The 15,914-nt window shown below is 53.1% G+C and overlaps 1 protein-coding gene across 1 annotated transcript; it reads right to left on the bottom strand.

Moving 5' to 3' along the window:
- Nucleotides 1-8,319: 8,319 nt before the first annotated feature.
- Nucleotides 8,320-14,969, bottom strand: DEFB131A (defensin beta 131A). Its single transcript, XM_055112128.2, has 2 exons — nt 14,365-14,969; nt 8,320-8,477 (listed from the first exon to the last, which is right to left on the bottom strand). Exons 1-2 carry the CDS (start codon nt 14,420-14,422, stop codon nt 8,320-8,322), a joined length of 216 nt encoding a protein of 71 aa, XP_054968103.1. The 5' UTR covers nt 14,423-14,969.
- Nucleotides 14,970-15,914: the final 945 nt, after the last annotated feature.

The following is a 15,914-nucleotide window of genomic DNA, read 5'->3' as shown; positions in this document are numbered from 1 at the left end:
TCCCCGGAGGGCAGGGGGCGCCGCGTCCCCCTTCCAAGGGGGTCCCAAGAGCCAGGGTGGCAAGAGGGGCTGGCTGGCTCTTTATTCCCCACAGCGAGGGGGGCGCCCCACACCCCTGCCATGGGGATCCCAAGAGCCAGGGAGGCAAGTGGGGCTGGCGGGCTCTTTACACCCCCCAGCGCGGGGGTCGCCCCGCCCCCCTGCCTTGGGGGTCCCAAGAGCCAGGGGGGCAAGAGGGGCTGGCTGGCTCTTTACTCACGGCAGCGCGGGAGTCACCCCGGCCCGCTGCCATGGGGCTCCCTAGAGCCAGGGGGGAAGAGGGGCTTTCTGGCTCTTTACACCCCGCAGCGTGGGGGGCGCCCCGCCCCCCTGCCATGGGTGTCCCAAGAGCAAAGGGGGCAAGAGGGGCAGGCTGGCTCTTTACACCCCGCAGCGCAGGGTGCGCCGCGACCCACTGCCTTGCGGATCCCAAGAGCCAGGGTGGCAAGAAGGGCTGGCTGGCTCTTTACTCCCCGCAGCGCGAGGGGCACCCAACCCCAGTGACATGGGGTTCCCAAGAGCCAGGGGGGCAAGAGGAGTTGGCTGGCTATTTACTCCCCAGAAGGCAAGGGGCGCCGCGCGCACCTGATATGGGGGTCCCAAGATCCGGGGGGTCACGAGGGGCTGTCTAGCTCTTTAGGCCCCGCTGCGCCGGGGGAGCCCCGCCCCCCTGCCATGGGATTCCCAAGAGCCAGGGGTGCAAAAGGGGCTGGTTGGATCTTTACTCCCAGCAGCGCGGAGGGCGCCCTGCCCTCTTGCCATGGGGGTCCCAAGAGCCAGGGGGGCAAGAGGGGCTGGCTGGCACTTTCTTCCGCGCAGTGCGGGTGGAGCTCGGCGCCCCTGCCATGAGGGTCCCAAGAGCCAGGGGGGCAAGAGGGGCTGGCTGACTCTTTACTCACGGCAGCGCCCGGTGCACCCCTGCCACCTGCCATGGGGGTCCCAAGAGCCAGGCGGGCAAGTGGGGCTGGCTGGCTCTTTACTACACGCTGCGCGGGGGGCACCCGGCCCCCCTGCAATGGGGGTCCCAAGAGCCAGGGGGGCAAGAGGAGTTGGCTGGCTATTTACTCCCCGGAGGGCAGAGGGCGCCGCGCCCCCCTGCCAAGGGGTTCCCAAGAGCCAGGGGATCAAGAGGGGCTGGCTGGCTCTTTACTCACCGCTGCGCGGGGGGAGCACCGCCCCCCTGCCATGGGGGTCCCAAGAGCCAGGGGCGCAAGACGGGCTGGCTGGCTCTTTACTCTCCGCAGCGCGGGGGGAGCCCCACCCCTCTGCCATGGCGGTCCGGAGAGCCAGGGGGGCAAGAGGGGCTGGCTGGCTATTTACCCACAGCAGCACGGGGGGCACCCCGGCCCCCTGCCTTGGGGGTCTCAAGATCCAGGGGGAAAAGAGGGGCTGTCTGGCTCTTTACTCCCCGCAGCGCGGGGGGCGCCCCGCCCCACTGACATGGGGGTCCCGAGGGCCAGGGGGCCAAGAGGGTCTGGCTGGCTCTTTACTCCCCGCAGCACAGGCGGCGCCCCGTCCCCCTGCCTTGGGGGTCCCAAGAGCCAGGGTGGCAAGTGGGGCTGGCTGGCTCTTTACTCCCCGCAGCGTGGGGGCGCCCGGCAACCCTGCCATCTGGGTCCTAAGAGCCAGGGGGGCAAGAGGGGCAGGCTGGCTCTTTACACCCCGCAGCGCGGGGTGTGCCCTCACCCACTGCCATGGGGGTCCCAAGAGCCAGGGTGGCAAGAAGGGCTGGCTGGCTCCTTACTCCCCGCAGCACGGGGGGCGCCCGGCCCTCCTGACTTGGGGTTCCCAAGAGCCAGGGGGGCAAGAGGAGTTGGGTGGCTATTTACACCCCGGAGCGCAGGGGCACCGCGCCCTCCTGCCATGGGGGTCCCAAGAGCCAGGGGGTCAAGAGTGGCTGGTTGGCTCTTTCCTCCCCGCTGCGTGTTGGGGGAGCCCCGCCCTCCGCCATGGGGGACCGAAGAGCTATGGGTGCAAAAGGGGCTGGTTGGATCTTTACTCCCAGCAGCGCGGAGGGCGCCCCGCCCCCTGCCATGGGGGTCCCAAGAGCCAGGGGGGCAAGACGTGCTGGCTGGCTCTTTACTCACGGCTGCGCGGGGGGCGCCCGGTCCCCTGCCATGGGGGTACTAAGGGCCAGGGGTACAAGAGGGACAGGCTGGCTCTTTTCAGCACGCAGCGAGGGTGGCGCCCCGGCCCCCTGCCATGGGGGTCCCAAGAGCCCGGGAGTCAAGTGGGGCTGGCTGGCTCTTTACTCCCCGCAGCGCGGGGATCGCCCGGCCCCCCTGCCATGGGGGTCCCAATAGCCAGGGGGGCAAGAAGGGCAGGCTGGCTCTTTACGCGCCGCAGCGCGGGGGGCGCCCCGACCCCTGCCATGGGGGTCCCAAGAGCTAGGGTGGCAAAGGGGCTGGCTGGCTCTTTACTCCCCGCAGCACGGGGGGCGCCCGGCCACTCTGCCATGGAGGTCCCAAGAGCCAGGGGGGAAGAGGGGCTGGCTGGTTCTTTACTCACGGCAGCGCGGGGCCGCCCGCCCCCCCTGCCATGGGGATCCCAAGAGCCAGGGTGGCAAGAGGGGCTGGCTGGTTCTTTACCACCAGCAGCGCGGGGGGCGCCCCGTTCCCCTGCCATGGGTGTCCCAAGAGCCAGGGGGGCAAGAGGGGCTGGCTGGCTCTTTACTCCCTGCAGCGAGCGGGGCGCCCCACCCCCCTGCCATGGGGGTCCCAAGAGCCAGGGAGGCAATTGGGGCTGGCTGGCTCTTTACGCCCCGCAGCGCGGGGGGCGCCCCGCCCCCCTGCCATGGGGGTCCCAAGAGACAAGGGGGCAAGAGGGGCTGGCTGGCTCTTTACACGCCGCAGCGAGGGGGGAGCCCCAACCCCCTGCCATGGGGTTCCCAAGAACCAGGGGGGCAAGAGGAGTTGGCTGGCTATTTACTCCCCCAGGGCTGGGGGCGCCGCGCCCCCCTGCCAAGTGATTCCCAAGAGCCAGGGGGACAAGAGGGGCTGGCTGGGTCTTTATTCGCCGCTGCGCGGGGGGAGCCCCGCCCCCCTGCCATGGGGGTCCCAAGAGCCAGGGGGGCAAGAGGAGCTGGCTGGCTCTTTACTCCCCGCAGCGAGGGGGGAGCCCCGCCCCCCTGCCATGGCAGTCCCGAGAGCCAGGGGGGCAAGAGGGGCTGGCTGGCTATTTACCCACGGCAGTGCGGGGGCACCCCGGCCCCCTGCCATGGGGATCCCAAGAACCAGGGGGGCAAGAGGGTCTGGCTGTCCCTTTACTCACGGCAGCGCCGGGCCGCCCATCCCCCCTGCCATGGGGGTCCCAAGAGCCAGGGGGGCAAGAGGGGCTGGCTGCTTCTTTACCACCAGCAGCGAGGGGGGCGCCCCGCTCCCCTGCAATGGGTGTCCCAGGAGCCAGGGGAGCAAGTGGGGCTGGCTGGCTCTTTATTCCCCGCAGCGAGCGGGGCGCCCCAACCCCCTGCCATGGGGGTCCCAAGAGCCAGGGAGGCAATTGGGGCTGGCTGGCTCTTTACGCCCCGCAGCGTGGCGGGCGCCCCGCCCCGCTGCCATGGGGGTCCCATGAGCCATGGGGGTCCCATGAGCCATGGGGGCAAGAGGGGCTGGCTGGCTCTTTACTCATGGCAGCGCAGGTGGCGCCCGGCCACCCTGCCTTGTGGGTCCCAAGAGTCAGGGGGGCAAGAGGGGTTGGCTGGCTCTTTACTCCCCGCAGCGCGGGGGACACCCGGCCCCCCTGCCATGGGGGTCCCAAGAGCCAGGCGAGCAAGTGGGTCTGGCTGGCTCTTTACTCCACGCAGCGCGGGTTGCGCTCGGCCCCCCTGCCTTGTGTTTCCCAAGAGCCAGGGGGGCAAGTGGGGCAGTCTGGCTCTTTACACCACGCAGCGCGGGGGGCGCCCCGACCCCCTGCCATGGGGGTCCCAATAGCCAGGGGGGCAAGAGGGGTTGGCTGGCTCTTTACTCCCCGCAGCGCGGGGGTAGCCGCGCCCCCAAGCCATGGGGGTCCCAAGAGCCAGGGCGGCAAGAGGGGCTGGCTGGCTCTTTACTCGCCCCAGCGCGGGGGGTGCCCCGCCCACCTGCCATGTGGGTCCCAAGAGCCATGGGGGCAAGTTGGTCTCGCTGGCTCTTTACTCACCGCAGCGCGGGGGCCGCCTGACCCCCCTGCCATGGGGGTCCCAAGAGCCATGGGTGCAAGAGGGGCTGCCTGGCTCTTTACTCCCCGCAGTGAGGGGGGCGCCCCACTCCCCTGCCATGGGGGTCCCAAGAGCCAGGGGGGCAAGAGGGCCTGGCTGGCTCTTTATTCCCCGCAGCGAGGGGGTCGCCCGACCCCCCTGCCATGGGGGTCCCAAGAGCCAGGGAGGCAAGTGGGGCTGGCTGGCTCTTTACTGGCTGCAGCGCGGAGGGCGCCCCGCCCCCCTGCCATCGGCGTCCCAAGAGCCAGTGGGGCAAGAGGGTCTGTCTGGCTCTTTACTCACGGCAGCGTGGGGGGCGCCCGGCCACCCTGCTATGGGGGTCACAAGAGCCAGGGGGGCAAGAGGGGCAGGCTGACTCTTTACTCCCCGCAGCGCGGGGTGCGCCCGGTCCCCCTGCCATGGGAGTCCCAAGAGCCAGGCGGGTAAGAGGGGCTGGCTGGCTCTTTACTCCACGCAGCGCGGAGGGCACCCCGCCCTCCTGCCATGGGGTTCCCAAGAGCCAGGGGCGCAAGAAGGGCTGGCTGTCTGTTTACACCGCGCAGCGAGGGGGACTCCCCGCCCCCTTGCCATGGGGGCCCCATTAGCCAGGGGTGCAAGAGGGTCTGGCTGGCTCTTTACTCCCCGCAGCGCGGGGGTAACCCCACTCCCCTGCCATGGGGGTCCCAAGAGCCGAGGGGGCAAGAGGGGCTGGCTGGCTCTTTACTCCTCGCATCGCGCATGGCGTCCCGCCCCCCTACCATGGGGGTCCCAAGAGCCAGGGGGGCAAGAAGGGCTGGCTGGCTCTTTACTCCCCGCAGCGCGGGGGACGCCCCGCCCCCCCTGCCTTGGGTGTCCCAAGAGCCAGTGGGGCAAGAGGGGCAGGCTGCTTCTTTACACCCCGTAGCGCGGGGGGCGCCGGGTCCCCCTGTCATGGGGGTCCCAAGAGCCAGGGTGACAAGAGGGGCTGGCTGGCTCTTTACTCCCCGCAGCGCGGGGGGGCGCCGCGCCCCCCTGCCATGGTGGTCCCAAGAGCGAGGGGTTCAAGAGAGGCTGGCTGGCTCTTTACTCCCCGCAGCGAGGGGGGCGCACGGCCCCTCTGCCATGGGGGTCCCAAGAGCCAGCGGGGCAAGAAGGGCTGGCTGGCTCTTTACTCACGACAGCGCGGGGGGCGCCCCGGCTCTCTGCCATGGAGTTTCCAAGAGCCAGGGTGGCAAGAGGAGCTGGCTGGCTCTTTACTCCCCGAAGCGCGGGATCGCCCCGCCCCCATGCCCTGGATGTCTCAAGAGCCAGGGGGGAAAGAGGGGCTGGCTGGCTCTTTACTCCCCGCAGAGCGGGGTGCGCCCCGCCCCCATGACATGGGGTTCCCAAGAACCAGGGGGGCAAGAGGTGCTCGCTGGCTCTTTACTCCCCGCAGCGCAAGGGTCGCCCCGTCCCCCTGCCATGGGGGTCCCAAGAGCCAGGGGGGCAAGTGGGGCTGGCTGGCTCTTTACTCGCCGCATCGCGGGGAGCGCCCCGTCCCCCTGCCATGGGGGTCCCAAAAGCCAGGGGGGAAAGAGGGGCTGGCTGGCTCTATACTCATGGAAGCGCGGGGGGCGCCCAGCCCCCCTGCCATGGGGGTCCCAAGAGCCAGGGGGGCAAGAGAAGCTGGCTGGTTCTTTATTCCCTGCAGCGCGGGGGGCGCCCCGCCCCCCTGCCATGGGTGTCCCAAGAGCCAGGGGGGCAAGAGGGGCTGGCTGGCTCTTTACTCATGGCAGCGCGGTGGGCGCCCGGCCCCCCTGCCATGGTGGTCCCAAGAGCCTGGGTGGTAAGAGGGGCTGGCTGGCTATTTACTCACGGCAGCGCGGGGGGCGCCGCGGCCCCCTGCCATGAGGGTCCCAAGAGCCAGGAGGGCAAATGGGGCTGGCTGGCTCTTTACTCCCTGCAGCGCGAGTGGCGCCCCGCACCCCTGCCATGGGTGTCTCAAGAGCCAGGGGGGCAATTGGGGCTGGCTGGCTCTTTACACCACTCAGCGCCCGGGGTGCCCCGCCCCCCTGACATGGGGGTCCCAAGAGCCAGGGGGGCAAGAGGGCCTGGCTGTTTCTTTACTTTCCGCAGCGAGGGGGGCGCCCCACCCCCCTGCCATGGGGGTCCCAAGAGGCAGGGAGGCAAGTAGGGCTGGCTGGCTCTTTACTCCCCGCAGCGCGGGGGGCGCCCCGCTCCCCTGCCATGGTCTTCCCAAGAGCCACTGGGGCAAGACGGTCTGGCTGGCTCTTTACTTACGGCAGCGAGGGGGGCGCCCGGACCCCCTGCCATGAGTGTCCCAAGAGCCAGGGGGGCAAGAGGGGCAGGCTGGTTCTTTTCACCCCGTAGCGCGGGGGGCGGCGTTCTCCCCTGTCATGGGGGTCCCAAGAGCCAGGGTGACAAGAGGGGCTGGCTGGCTCTTTACTCCCCGCAGCGCGGGGGGGCGCCGCGCCCCCCTGCCATGGTGGTCCCAAGAGCGAGGGGTTCAAGAGCGGCTGGCTGGCTCTTTACTCCCCACAGCGCGGGTGGAGCCCCGCCCCCCTGCCATGGGGGTCCCAAGAGCCAGGAGTGCAAAAGGGGCTGGTTGGCTCTTTATCCCAGCAGCGTGGAGGGCGCCACGCCCCCCTGCCATGGGGGTCTCAAGAGCCAAGGAGGCAAGTGGGACTGGCTGGCTCTTTACTCCCCGCAGCGCGGGGGGCGCCCCGCCCCCCTGCCATGGGCGTACCAAGGGCCAGTGGGGCAAGAGGGTCTGGCTGGCACTTTACTCACGGCAACGCGGGTGTCGCCCGGTCCCCCTGCCATGGGGGTCCCAAAAGCCAGGGGAGTAAGAGGGGCTGGCTGGCTCTTTACTCCCCGCATTGCGGGGGGCAACCCGCCCCCCTGCCATGGGGGTCCCAAGAGCCACGGGGGCAAGAGGGGCTGGCTGGCTCTTTACACCCCGCAACGAGGGTGGCGCCCCGCCCCCCTGCCATGGGGGCCCCAAGAGCCAGGGGTGCAAGAGGGGCTGGCTGGCTCTTTACAGCCCGCAGCACGGGGGGCGCCCGGCTCCCCTGCCATAGGGGTCCCAACAGCCAGGGGGGCAAGAGGTGCTGGCTGGCTCTTTCTTCCCCGCAGCGCGGGGGGAGCCCCGCCCCCCTGACATGGGGGTCCCAAGAGCCAGGGGGGCAAGAGGGGCTGGCTGGCTCTTTACTCTCCGCAGCGCGGGGGGCGCCCCGCCCCCATGACATGGGAGTCCCAAGAGCCAGGGGGGCAAGTTGTGCTGACTGGCTCTTTCTCCCCGCAGCGCAGGGGGCGCCCCGTCCCACTGCCATGGGGGTCCCAAGGGCCAAGGGTGCAAGTGGGGCTGGCAGGCTCTTTACTCGCCGCAGCGCGGGGTCGCCCGGCCCCCCTGCCATGGGAGTCCCAAGATCCAGGGGGGCAAGAGAGGCTGGCTGGCTCTTCACTCACGGCCGCGCGGGGGCGCCCCGCCCCCCTGCCATGGGGGTCCCAAGAGCCAGGGTGACAAGAGGGGCTGGCTGGCTCTTTAATCCCTGCAGCGCGGGGGTAGCGCGCCCCCATGCCATGGGGGTCCCAAAAGCCAGGGGCGCAAGAGGGGCTGGCTGGCTCTTTACTCGCCGCAGCGCTAGGGGCGCACCGCCCCCCTGCCGTGGGGGTCCCAAGAGCCAGGGGGGCAAGTGGGGATGGCTTGCTCTTTCTTCGCACGGCAGCGCGGGGGCGCCCAGCCCCCCTGCCATGGGGGTCCCAAGAGCCAGAGGGGCAAGAAGGGCTGGCTCTTACTCCCAGCATCGCGTGGTGTGCCTCACGCCCCTGCGATAGTGGTCCTCAGAGCCAGGAGGGAGAAAGGGACTGGCTCTTACTCCCCGCGTCGGATATAGTACTATGGGTGAAACAACAATGTGGCTGTGGATGTAAATTATGGGAGTAAATGTTAAAATGCACAAGTGAAAATAGAGTGGAAGCATTTATAAAATTTATATTCATTTTCACCTGACCATCTAAACATGCAATTATAATAATTTTCGTCTATCATGTTAATTATTCATAGATAAGAGAGTTTAAGACATGTTTTTTTGTCCTGGAGTCTGAAGAAGATGGAGTTAGAATTTTCACCACTTCTTTTGTCCGTGAATTTCAATGATCTTCAGTTTGCAGCAGATGCTGAAGTCAGCACAGTATCTAATTGCATGTTCATCAGCATTGCACTTCAGTCTGCAATGATAGTAGTATTCTGAAGGACATTCATCATTAGAAATGAAGCTTCTGGCTTTTAAAAGACAAGACAAATTATATGACACAATATTACTTACTTTTTATTGTTAAATGTCTGAAATGTTTTATAATAAATTAGAAACATTACAGAACGTTCCCAGAAAAACAAAACCAACAGCAAAAAATGCAAGAGAAATAATGGAGATGCTGAATAAAGACAAGCGATGATTTCTTCTATAAAGAGAGTAGATAAATGAGGCAGTAGCTGGAAATGTACAGAATTTTAAATGAGAACTATTACCACATATTTCTACCTAAAATGAATTATCCAGCTTGGGGGTGGTGTAGATATTCATAATGCAGGAAATAATGTTTATCTTCTGGAGTTAAATTCTTGAAAAAGTCATTGGGGATGTAATCTAGTGTAAGTGGAGGGGTTGGCCTTGAATCAGAGAGTGAAGAGAAGGTAGATTATGGATAAAGATAAAACTATATGAAGAGATATGGTGGTGGGAAAGTGGAAAAGCTATCTTTGGTTGCTTCTCTGTTTTTGGTGAAATGAGAAAAAAGAATCCTTAATTGAGAGAAGGGTCAGAAGGAGTTGAGTCTTAGTTCCAGCTTCCCAGCGTATTCGGGCTCAAGGCCATGTCTCCTTTATTGAGGAAGTTACTGAGATATGCACAGGAGCCTATAACCCATAATCTCCCATAAATATTCCCTTTAAACCTACCAGTCCTTCCCAAATCCTTTTGTTACAATTTATAATTTAAAATAATTGCCATGACCAACATCATGAAAGGTTCTCCTTATGTTTTCTTCTATAAGTTTTACAGTCTCAGGTAATTATGTTTAAATGTGTAGTTCATTTTGAGTTGCTTTTTGTGTGTAGTGTAAGATACAGGCCCAATTTTATTCTTTTACATGTGAGTATTCAGTTTTCTCAGTACCAAGTATTGAAGAAACCGTCTTTTCCCCATTATATATTCTTCGCATGTTTGTTGAAGGCCAGTGGACTGTATAAGTGTCGGTTGATTTCTGGGTCCTCTATTCTCTTCCAGTGGCCTATATGTCTGTCTTTATGCCAGTAGCACACAGTTTTGATTACTCTATCTTTATAATACATTTTGAAATTAGAAAATGTGATGCCCCTAGCTTTCTTTTTCTTGCTCATTGTTTTGACTATTCTGGGTCCTTTGTGGTTTTATATGAATTTTAAGATTGTTTTTCCTATTTCTGTCAAGAGTGCCATTAGGATTTTGATAGGGATTGTATATAATCTATAAATTGCTTTGAATAGTATGGATATTTTAATATTATTATGTCTTCCAATTCATGAACATAGGATATCTTTCCACTGATTTGTGTCTTCTTCAATTTCTTTCATGAATGTCTGCAATTTTTAATGTACCAGTCTTTCATCTTTTTGGTTAAGTTTATTCTTAAGTGTCTTATCTTTTTCTTGCTATTATGAATGGGATTTTCTTTACTTGCTTTCCAGTGCTTGTTGTTAGTGCTATAGAAACACAACTGATATTTGTATGTTGATTTTCTATCCTGCAACTTTACTGAATTTGTTATTAGTTGTAATAATTTTGGGAGAGTAAAGTTTAGGGTTTTTTACAAAAAAATTATGTCATTTGGAAATAGATGATTTTACTCATTCCCACCCCCCGACTGTTTGGATGCCATTTATTTCCTTTTCTTGCCTAATTGTTCTTGCTAGAACTTTTAGTATCATGTTAAATAAATGTGGCAAGAAGGGGCACTTTTGTCTTGTTCCTGATCTTGGAAGAAAAGCTTTTAGTTTTTCACCATTGAGTATGAGTGAAGAATTTCTTTTTACTTTTATTGTAAGGTAGGACTACTGGTGACAAACTCTATTTTTGTTTACCTAAGAAAATTATGTATTTTTATCTTAATTTAAAGGGTAGGCTGGGTGCGGTGGCCTGCACCTTTAATCCTGGTACTTTGGGAGGCCAAGGCGGGCGGATCACCTGAGGTCAGGAGTTCGAGACCAGCCTGGCTAACCTAGCGGAATCCAGTCTCTACTAAAAATACAAAATTAGCCAGGCGTGGTGGTGGCTGGCTGAAGCACAAGATTGCTTGGACCCAGGAGGCAGAGGCTGCAGTGAGCCAAGGTCACTGCCACTGCACTCCAGCCTGGGTGACAAAGTGAGACTCTGTCTAAAAAAGAGAGATAATTTTACTAAGTAGAGAGTTTTAAGATAGTGTTCTTTTTTTTTCTTTTATAACATTTTAAATATTTCACTTTCCTCTCTTTTTGCTTATGTGGTTTAAGAGAAGTCTGATGTAATTCTTATCCTTGGTTGTCCATAGATAAAGATTTTTTCCCTCCTGGCTTCTTTTAAGATTTTTTTTTTGTCTTTGATTTTTGGCAGTTTCAATATAATATGCCTATGTTTAATTTTTTTGTATTTATCTTGCGTGTTATTCTCTCAGCTTCCTAGATATGTACATTTTGCTTATTTTCAATATCGGGAAAATCTCAGAATTTCTTCAAATATTTCTTCTGTTCCTTTCTTTCTCCTCCTCCTGATATTTCATTACACATATATTGTTCCTTTTGTAATTGGCCTACACTTATTAAATATTCTGTTCTTTTTAATTCTTTTTTCTTTGCTTTTAAGTTTTGGAAGTTGCTATTTAAATTTCTTTAAGCTCACTGATTCTTTCCTTGATCATATCAGTCTACTGAGGAATTCATCGTTATAGGCTAACAAGTGTTCCTCCAAAATTTGTATGTTGAAGTCCCAATCTTTGGTATCTCAGAATGTAATCAAATTTGAAGGTAAGTTTTTTTTTTTAAGGAGTGATAAAGCTAAAATGAGACTCCCAGGTTATGGCCCTCATGCAATATGGCTGATGTCCTTATTAGAAGAGGAAGAGACACCAGGAATGCGTGTGCACAGAAAAAATGCCATAAGAGGACATGGCAAGAAGGCAAGCAGCTGCAAGCCAAGACAGGCCTCAGGAGAAGCCAAATGTGCTGACATCTTGATCTTAGAATTATAACTTCCTGAACTGTGAGAAAATGAACTTTTGTTTTTTAAGGCACCCATTCTGTGGTACTTTATTATGATAACCCTATAGCAATGCAAGAATGGCCTAATACATCTATATTTATATTGGACAAAATTGACTTTAAGTGAAAAAACATAAAAAGAGACAAAGAAGGTCATCATATAATGATAAAAGGGCCAATTCAGCAAGAGGATATAAAAATTCCAAATATGTATATATATGTACCCAGTAGTGGAATGCTTAGATATATTAAAAATGTCATTAGAGCTAAAGAGAGAGATACACCTCAATATAATGATAACTGAGGGCTTCAATATCCCACTTTCAGCATTGAACAGATCATCTAGGTAGAAAGCTAACTAATAATCATTGAATTTAATCTGTACCGCAGACCAAATAGACTTAACAGACATTTACAGAGCATTTCATCCAATAGCTGTGGAGTACACATTCTTCTCTTCATCACATAGAACACTCTCCAGGCTAGACCATATGTTAAGACACAAAACAAGTTTCAACAAATTTTGAAAAATCAACATTACATCAAGTATATTCTAGACAAAAATAGAGTAGAACTAGAAATGAATACTAGGAAGAACTTTGGAAACGATACAGATAACATGGAAATTAAACAACATGCTTCGGAACAACCATTGAGTCAATGAAAAAACAAAGAAGAAAATAACAAATGTTCTTGAAATATATGCAAATGGAAACACAACATACCAAAACCTATGGAATACAACAAAGACAGTGCTAAGAGAGAATTTTATAGCAATAAATGCCTACTGCAAGAACATGGTAATATTATAAACAAGCTACTATGCACCTCAAGGAACAAGAAAAACAAGAAAAAATGAAATCCAAACTTAGGAGAAGGAAAGAAATAATAAAAATCAGAGCAGGACTAAGTGAATTCGAGATTTAAAAAATGCAAAGAATTAATGAAACAAAAAGTTGACTTTTGGAAGAGATAAACAGACTTTATAAACTGCTAGCTAGACTAACCAAGAACAAAAGAGAGAACGCCAAATAAATAAAATCAGAAATAAAACAGGAGACATTACAACTGATATAAAAGAAACACAATGGATCATTAGTCTGTTATAAACAACCATATGCTAAATAATCCATACGATGAATTTTTTTTACCAACACCAATAATCAATCTAACTTTCCCAAATTAATTTTAAAATCCACCAATACTTTATAATAAATCATATTAACTGTGGTTTATACATGACATTTAGATTATCAATTGACTTATTTATCTTTTCTGAGGCGCATATTACCTCTGAGCACATTTTAAAATTTATTTCAAGATTCCATCATTTATATAATTATACAGAATTATACTTTTCCTCCATGAATGTTGGTGTTTTATATTTTTATTGAGATAGAATTTACTATAAAATTCATTCCTTTAGAGTGTTCCATTTACTGAGTATCAGTGGATTCTTAAAGTGGGATATACTGATGACCACTGAATGAAGGAATGAAGTACGAATATATGCCACAACATGGATGAATCTTGAAAACATTATGCTAAATAAAAGAACGCAGACATGAAGGATCACATATTTCTTATTCTGTTCATAGTAAATGTCCAGAATAGGAATATACATAGAGACAAAAATTAGATCAGTGGTTGCTAGGGACTGGGAGGAGGAGAGATTTCTTCTTGCGGTTATAAACATATTCTGGAATTAGATAATGGTGAGGGGTGCACAATTTTAAGAATACACTGATAACCACTGAATAGAACACTTTAAGGCAATGAATTTTATGGTAAATTGTATCTCAATAAAAATATAGAAAACCCACTAACATTCATGGAGGAAAGGCATAATTATTTATAATTATATAAATAAGGGAATCTTGAATCATGAAGTATTATATAAATGAGGGAATCTTGAATTGTGAAGTATTAAAATGTGCTTCAGAAATGATCAATAAGTCAACCAGTAATCTAAATCTCAGGTATGAACCACAGTTTAATATGTTTTTATTATGGGGTATTGATGAATTTTAAAATTAATGTGGGAAAGTCATATTGATTATTTAATTAATATGCTTATATATAATTGGCTAGTTATGTGGTTAAAAATTAAGGTGGAATCTTAACTCTCATCATACAAAAAGTAATTTCCATATAAATTAAATGATATCATATGAGTTTTATTCAACTTTAAAGGAACACAGAGGCTAGGTCCTTCCTTGGATCAGTGGTGAATTTATCCTGTGAACCAAGGATTATGGTGGAGTTTCCACCTCTTCACCTCTAGCCCTTCTTCTAGTCATCATTCGCTTTTCGTTTTTCCAGTTCTTTAAATTTCCTGTGTTCTGTGTGCATCCTCTCACCATCTTTTGATCAAACACAACTCTCAAGTAAGTTTATTTTTTATTATTATTTTTTTTTGAGACAGGGTCTCACTCTGTTGCCCAGGCTGGTGTGCAGTGACATGACCTAAGCTGAATGCAGCCTTGACATCTCAGGCTCAAGCGATCCTGCCTAAGCTTCCTGAGTAGCCAGAACCACAGACACGCGCCACTATACCTGATTAATTTTTTTTTTTTTTTTTTGGAGAGATGGGGTTTCACCCTGTTGCCCCCACTGGGCCGGTCTAGAACTCCTGTGCTCACCCACCTCAAACTCCCCAAATGCTGGGATTATAGACATGAGCCACTGTGCCCGGCCTCAAGTGAGTTTATCGTAGGTTAAATCACTGCAGTGAACCACCTTATTTATTTCTTTAGTATCAACTCTTCAATCCTCTCAGCAGCCTTCATGGTACAGTAAAATCTGCCCATGCCTATTTTATTTTCAGACTCTTGAAAGACCTTGCATTTTCTTTTACTTATATTTTTAGAACTTTGGAATAAAAAAGTTTCTGTCTTACCTGGAGGAACTGTGAACATCAAGGAAAGGACTCCAAAGACAAAAAACAAGACCCTCATGTTTGAATAGGTAAAGCAGGTTAGAGAGAATCAGTAGCTGAGATGAAGAGGACTTCTGTGTACATTCAGTTCTCTGAAGAGGTGAGTTGTTGAGTGATTATTGAACCTTTCAGGAGCAAGAACATTTCTGTGTTTCAAGGAGATTTTATATCAGGAGAAAGCATGCAATCATCATGACTATCAGTCATTTAAAGTACATTTATCAAAGGTCAAGAGGGTGTGTGCAAAGGTAGTAGAAAGCACAGCCATGGCAAAGGCAGGAGAGAGACTTGAAATATCAGCATTGTCTTATGCATTCTGGAGGAACTGTAAAAGTTAAGGAAGCAGTTATAGAGGAAAAGCATTCATTTTATTTTTCTGATAACAGGAAGAAGCACGTAATACAACAGCATGCCTATTTATTAATATTTTGGCACCGTGTGTTAGCATGCTTAAGCAATGGAATTAAATATGAAATTATAAACAGACTAGTGAGATACAGAAAAACTTTTATTTGATTATCTTTCTGTCCAATCGATCAAATGAGATAAACTAATTTTTCTATTGAAATCTAAGTTCACACAAATTGTTTGCACATCAGTTATGTGTAATATGAGGGGAATTAAAGAAAGAAAAGTGGGCCTTAGGGAACCTATAATACACTTCGGAAAGCAAGTAATATATACAAAGAAACGGCAATGCAACACGAGCATATTTCTGGCAAAGAGGCACAAATTACTTCTTAGACACTAAGGAAATGAACATAAACACCAGAATACTTTGGGTGCCCTAGGGAATGCTTAAAGAGGGTATGAGTAAACTTTATTTATTTATTTTTTATTTAGAGACAGGGTCTCACACTGTTGCCCAGGCTGGAGCGCAGTGGTGCGATCTTGGCTCACTGCAACCTCTGCCTCCCGGGTTCAAGTGATTCTCCTGCCTCAGCCTCCTGAGTAGCTGGGATTACAGGCACACGTCTCCATGCCTGGCTAAGTTTTGTATCTTTAGTAGCAATAGGGTCTTGCCATGTTGGTCAGGCTGGTCTCGAACTCCTGGCCTCAAGTGATCCACCCGTCTCGGCCTCCCGAAGTGCTGGGATTACAGGGGTGAGCCACCACGTCTGGCCAGAATATCAACTTCAGAAACTGCAAAGTACATGCACATTCGTGGTCTTACTTGACCTTCATTCTTTTCTAGATGGTGTCACTACAGGTGAAGTAACTTTTCTCAGTACCAAGAAGGAAGTTCTCTTTCTTCCATGGCTTCTTCTTGGTGCTACTTCTATAATACTTCAGAGTGTTAGTGAATGGAACACGTGGTTACATTATTTGAGCAGGTCCTCCCTGCCTTTAGAGACTGTGAAAATGAAATCTTGAGTCACGGATGGGGAGGTCTTGGAAGAGGCAAACTTCCCAAGTCTTAGCCTAAGGAGGGCCAGTGAGGGGCATGAAAGCTCTGGGGATGTTTTTTCCTAAACCTCCATTCAGGTCCTTCCTCCTGAGTTGCTGAGGCA

This window comes from Pan paniscus, chromosome 3 (assembly GCF_029289425.2).
Source record: "Pan paniscus chromosome 3, NHGRI_mPanPan1-v2.0_pri, whole genome shotgun sequence".
NCBI classification, from domain to species: Eukaryota; Metazoa; Chordata; class Mammalia; order Primates; family Hominidae; genus Pan; species Pan paniscus.
Note: the sequence above shows the minus strand (reverse complement) of the source record. Positions and strands in the feature narration are given on the sequence as shown.

What these genes read in the sequence shown, in the direction of transcription:
- DEFB131A (XM_055112128.2), bottom strand. Translation starts at nt 14,422, where the DNA reads ATGAGGGTCTTGTTTTTTGTCTTTGGAGTCCTTTCCTTGATGTTCACA. An exon ending in GATGTTCACAGTTCCTCCAG is followed by an intron (nt 8,478 to 14,364) that starts GTAAGACAGAAA and finishes GTCTTTTAAAAG; the next exon opens with CCAGAAGCTTCATTTCTAAT.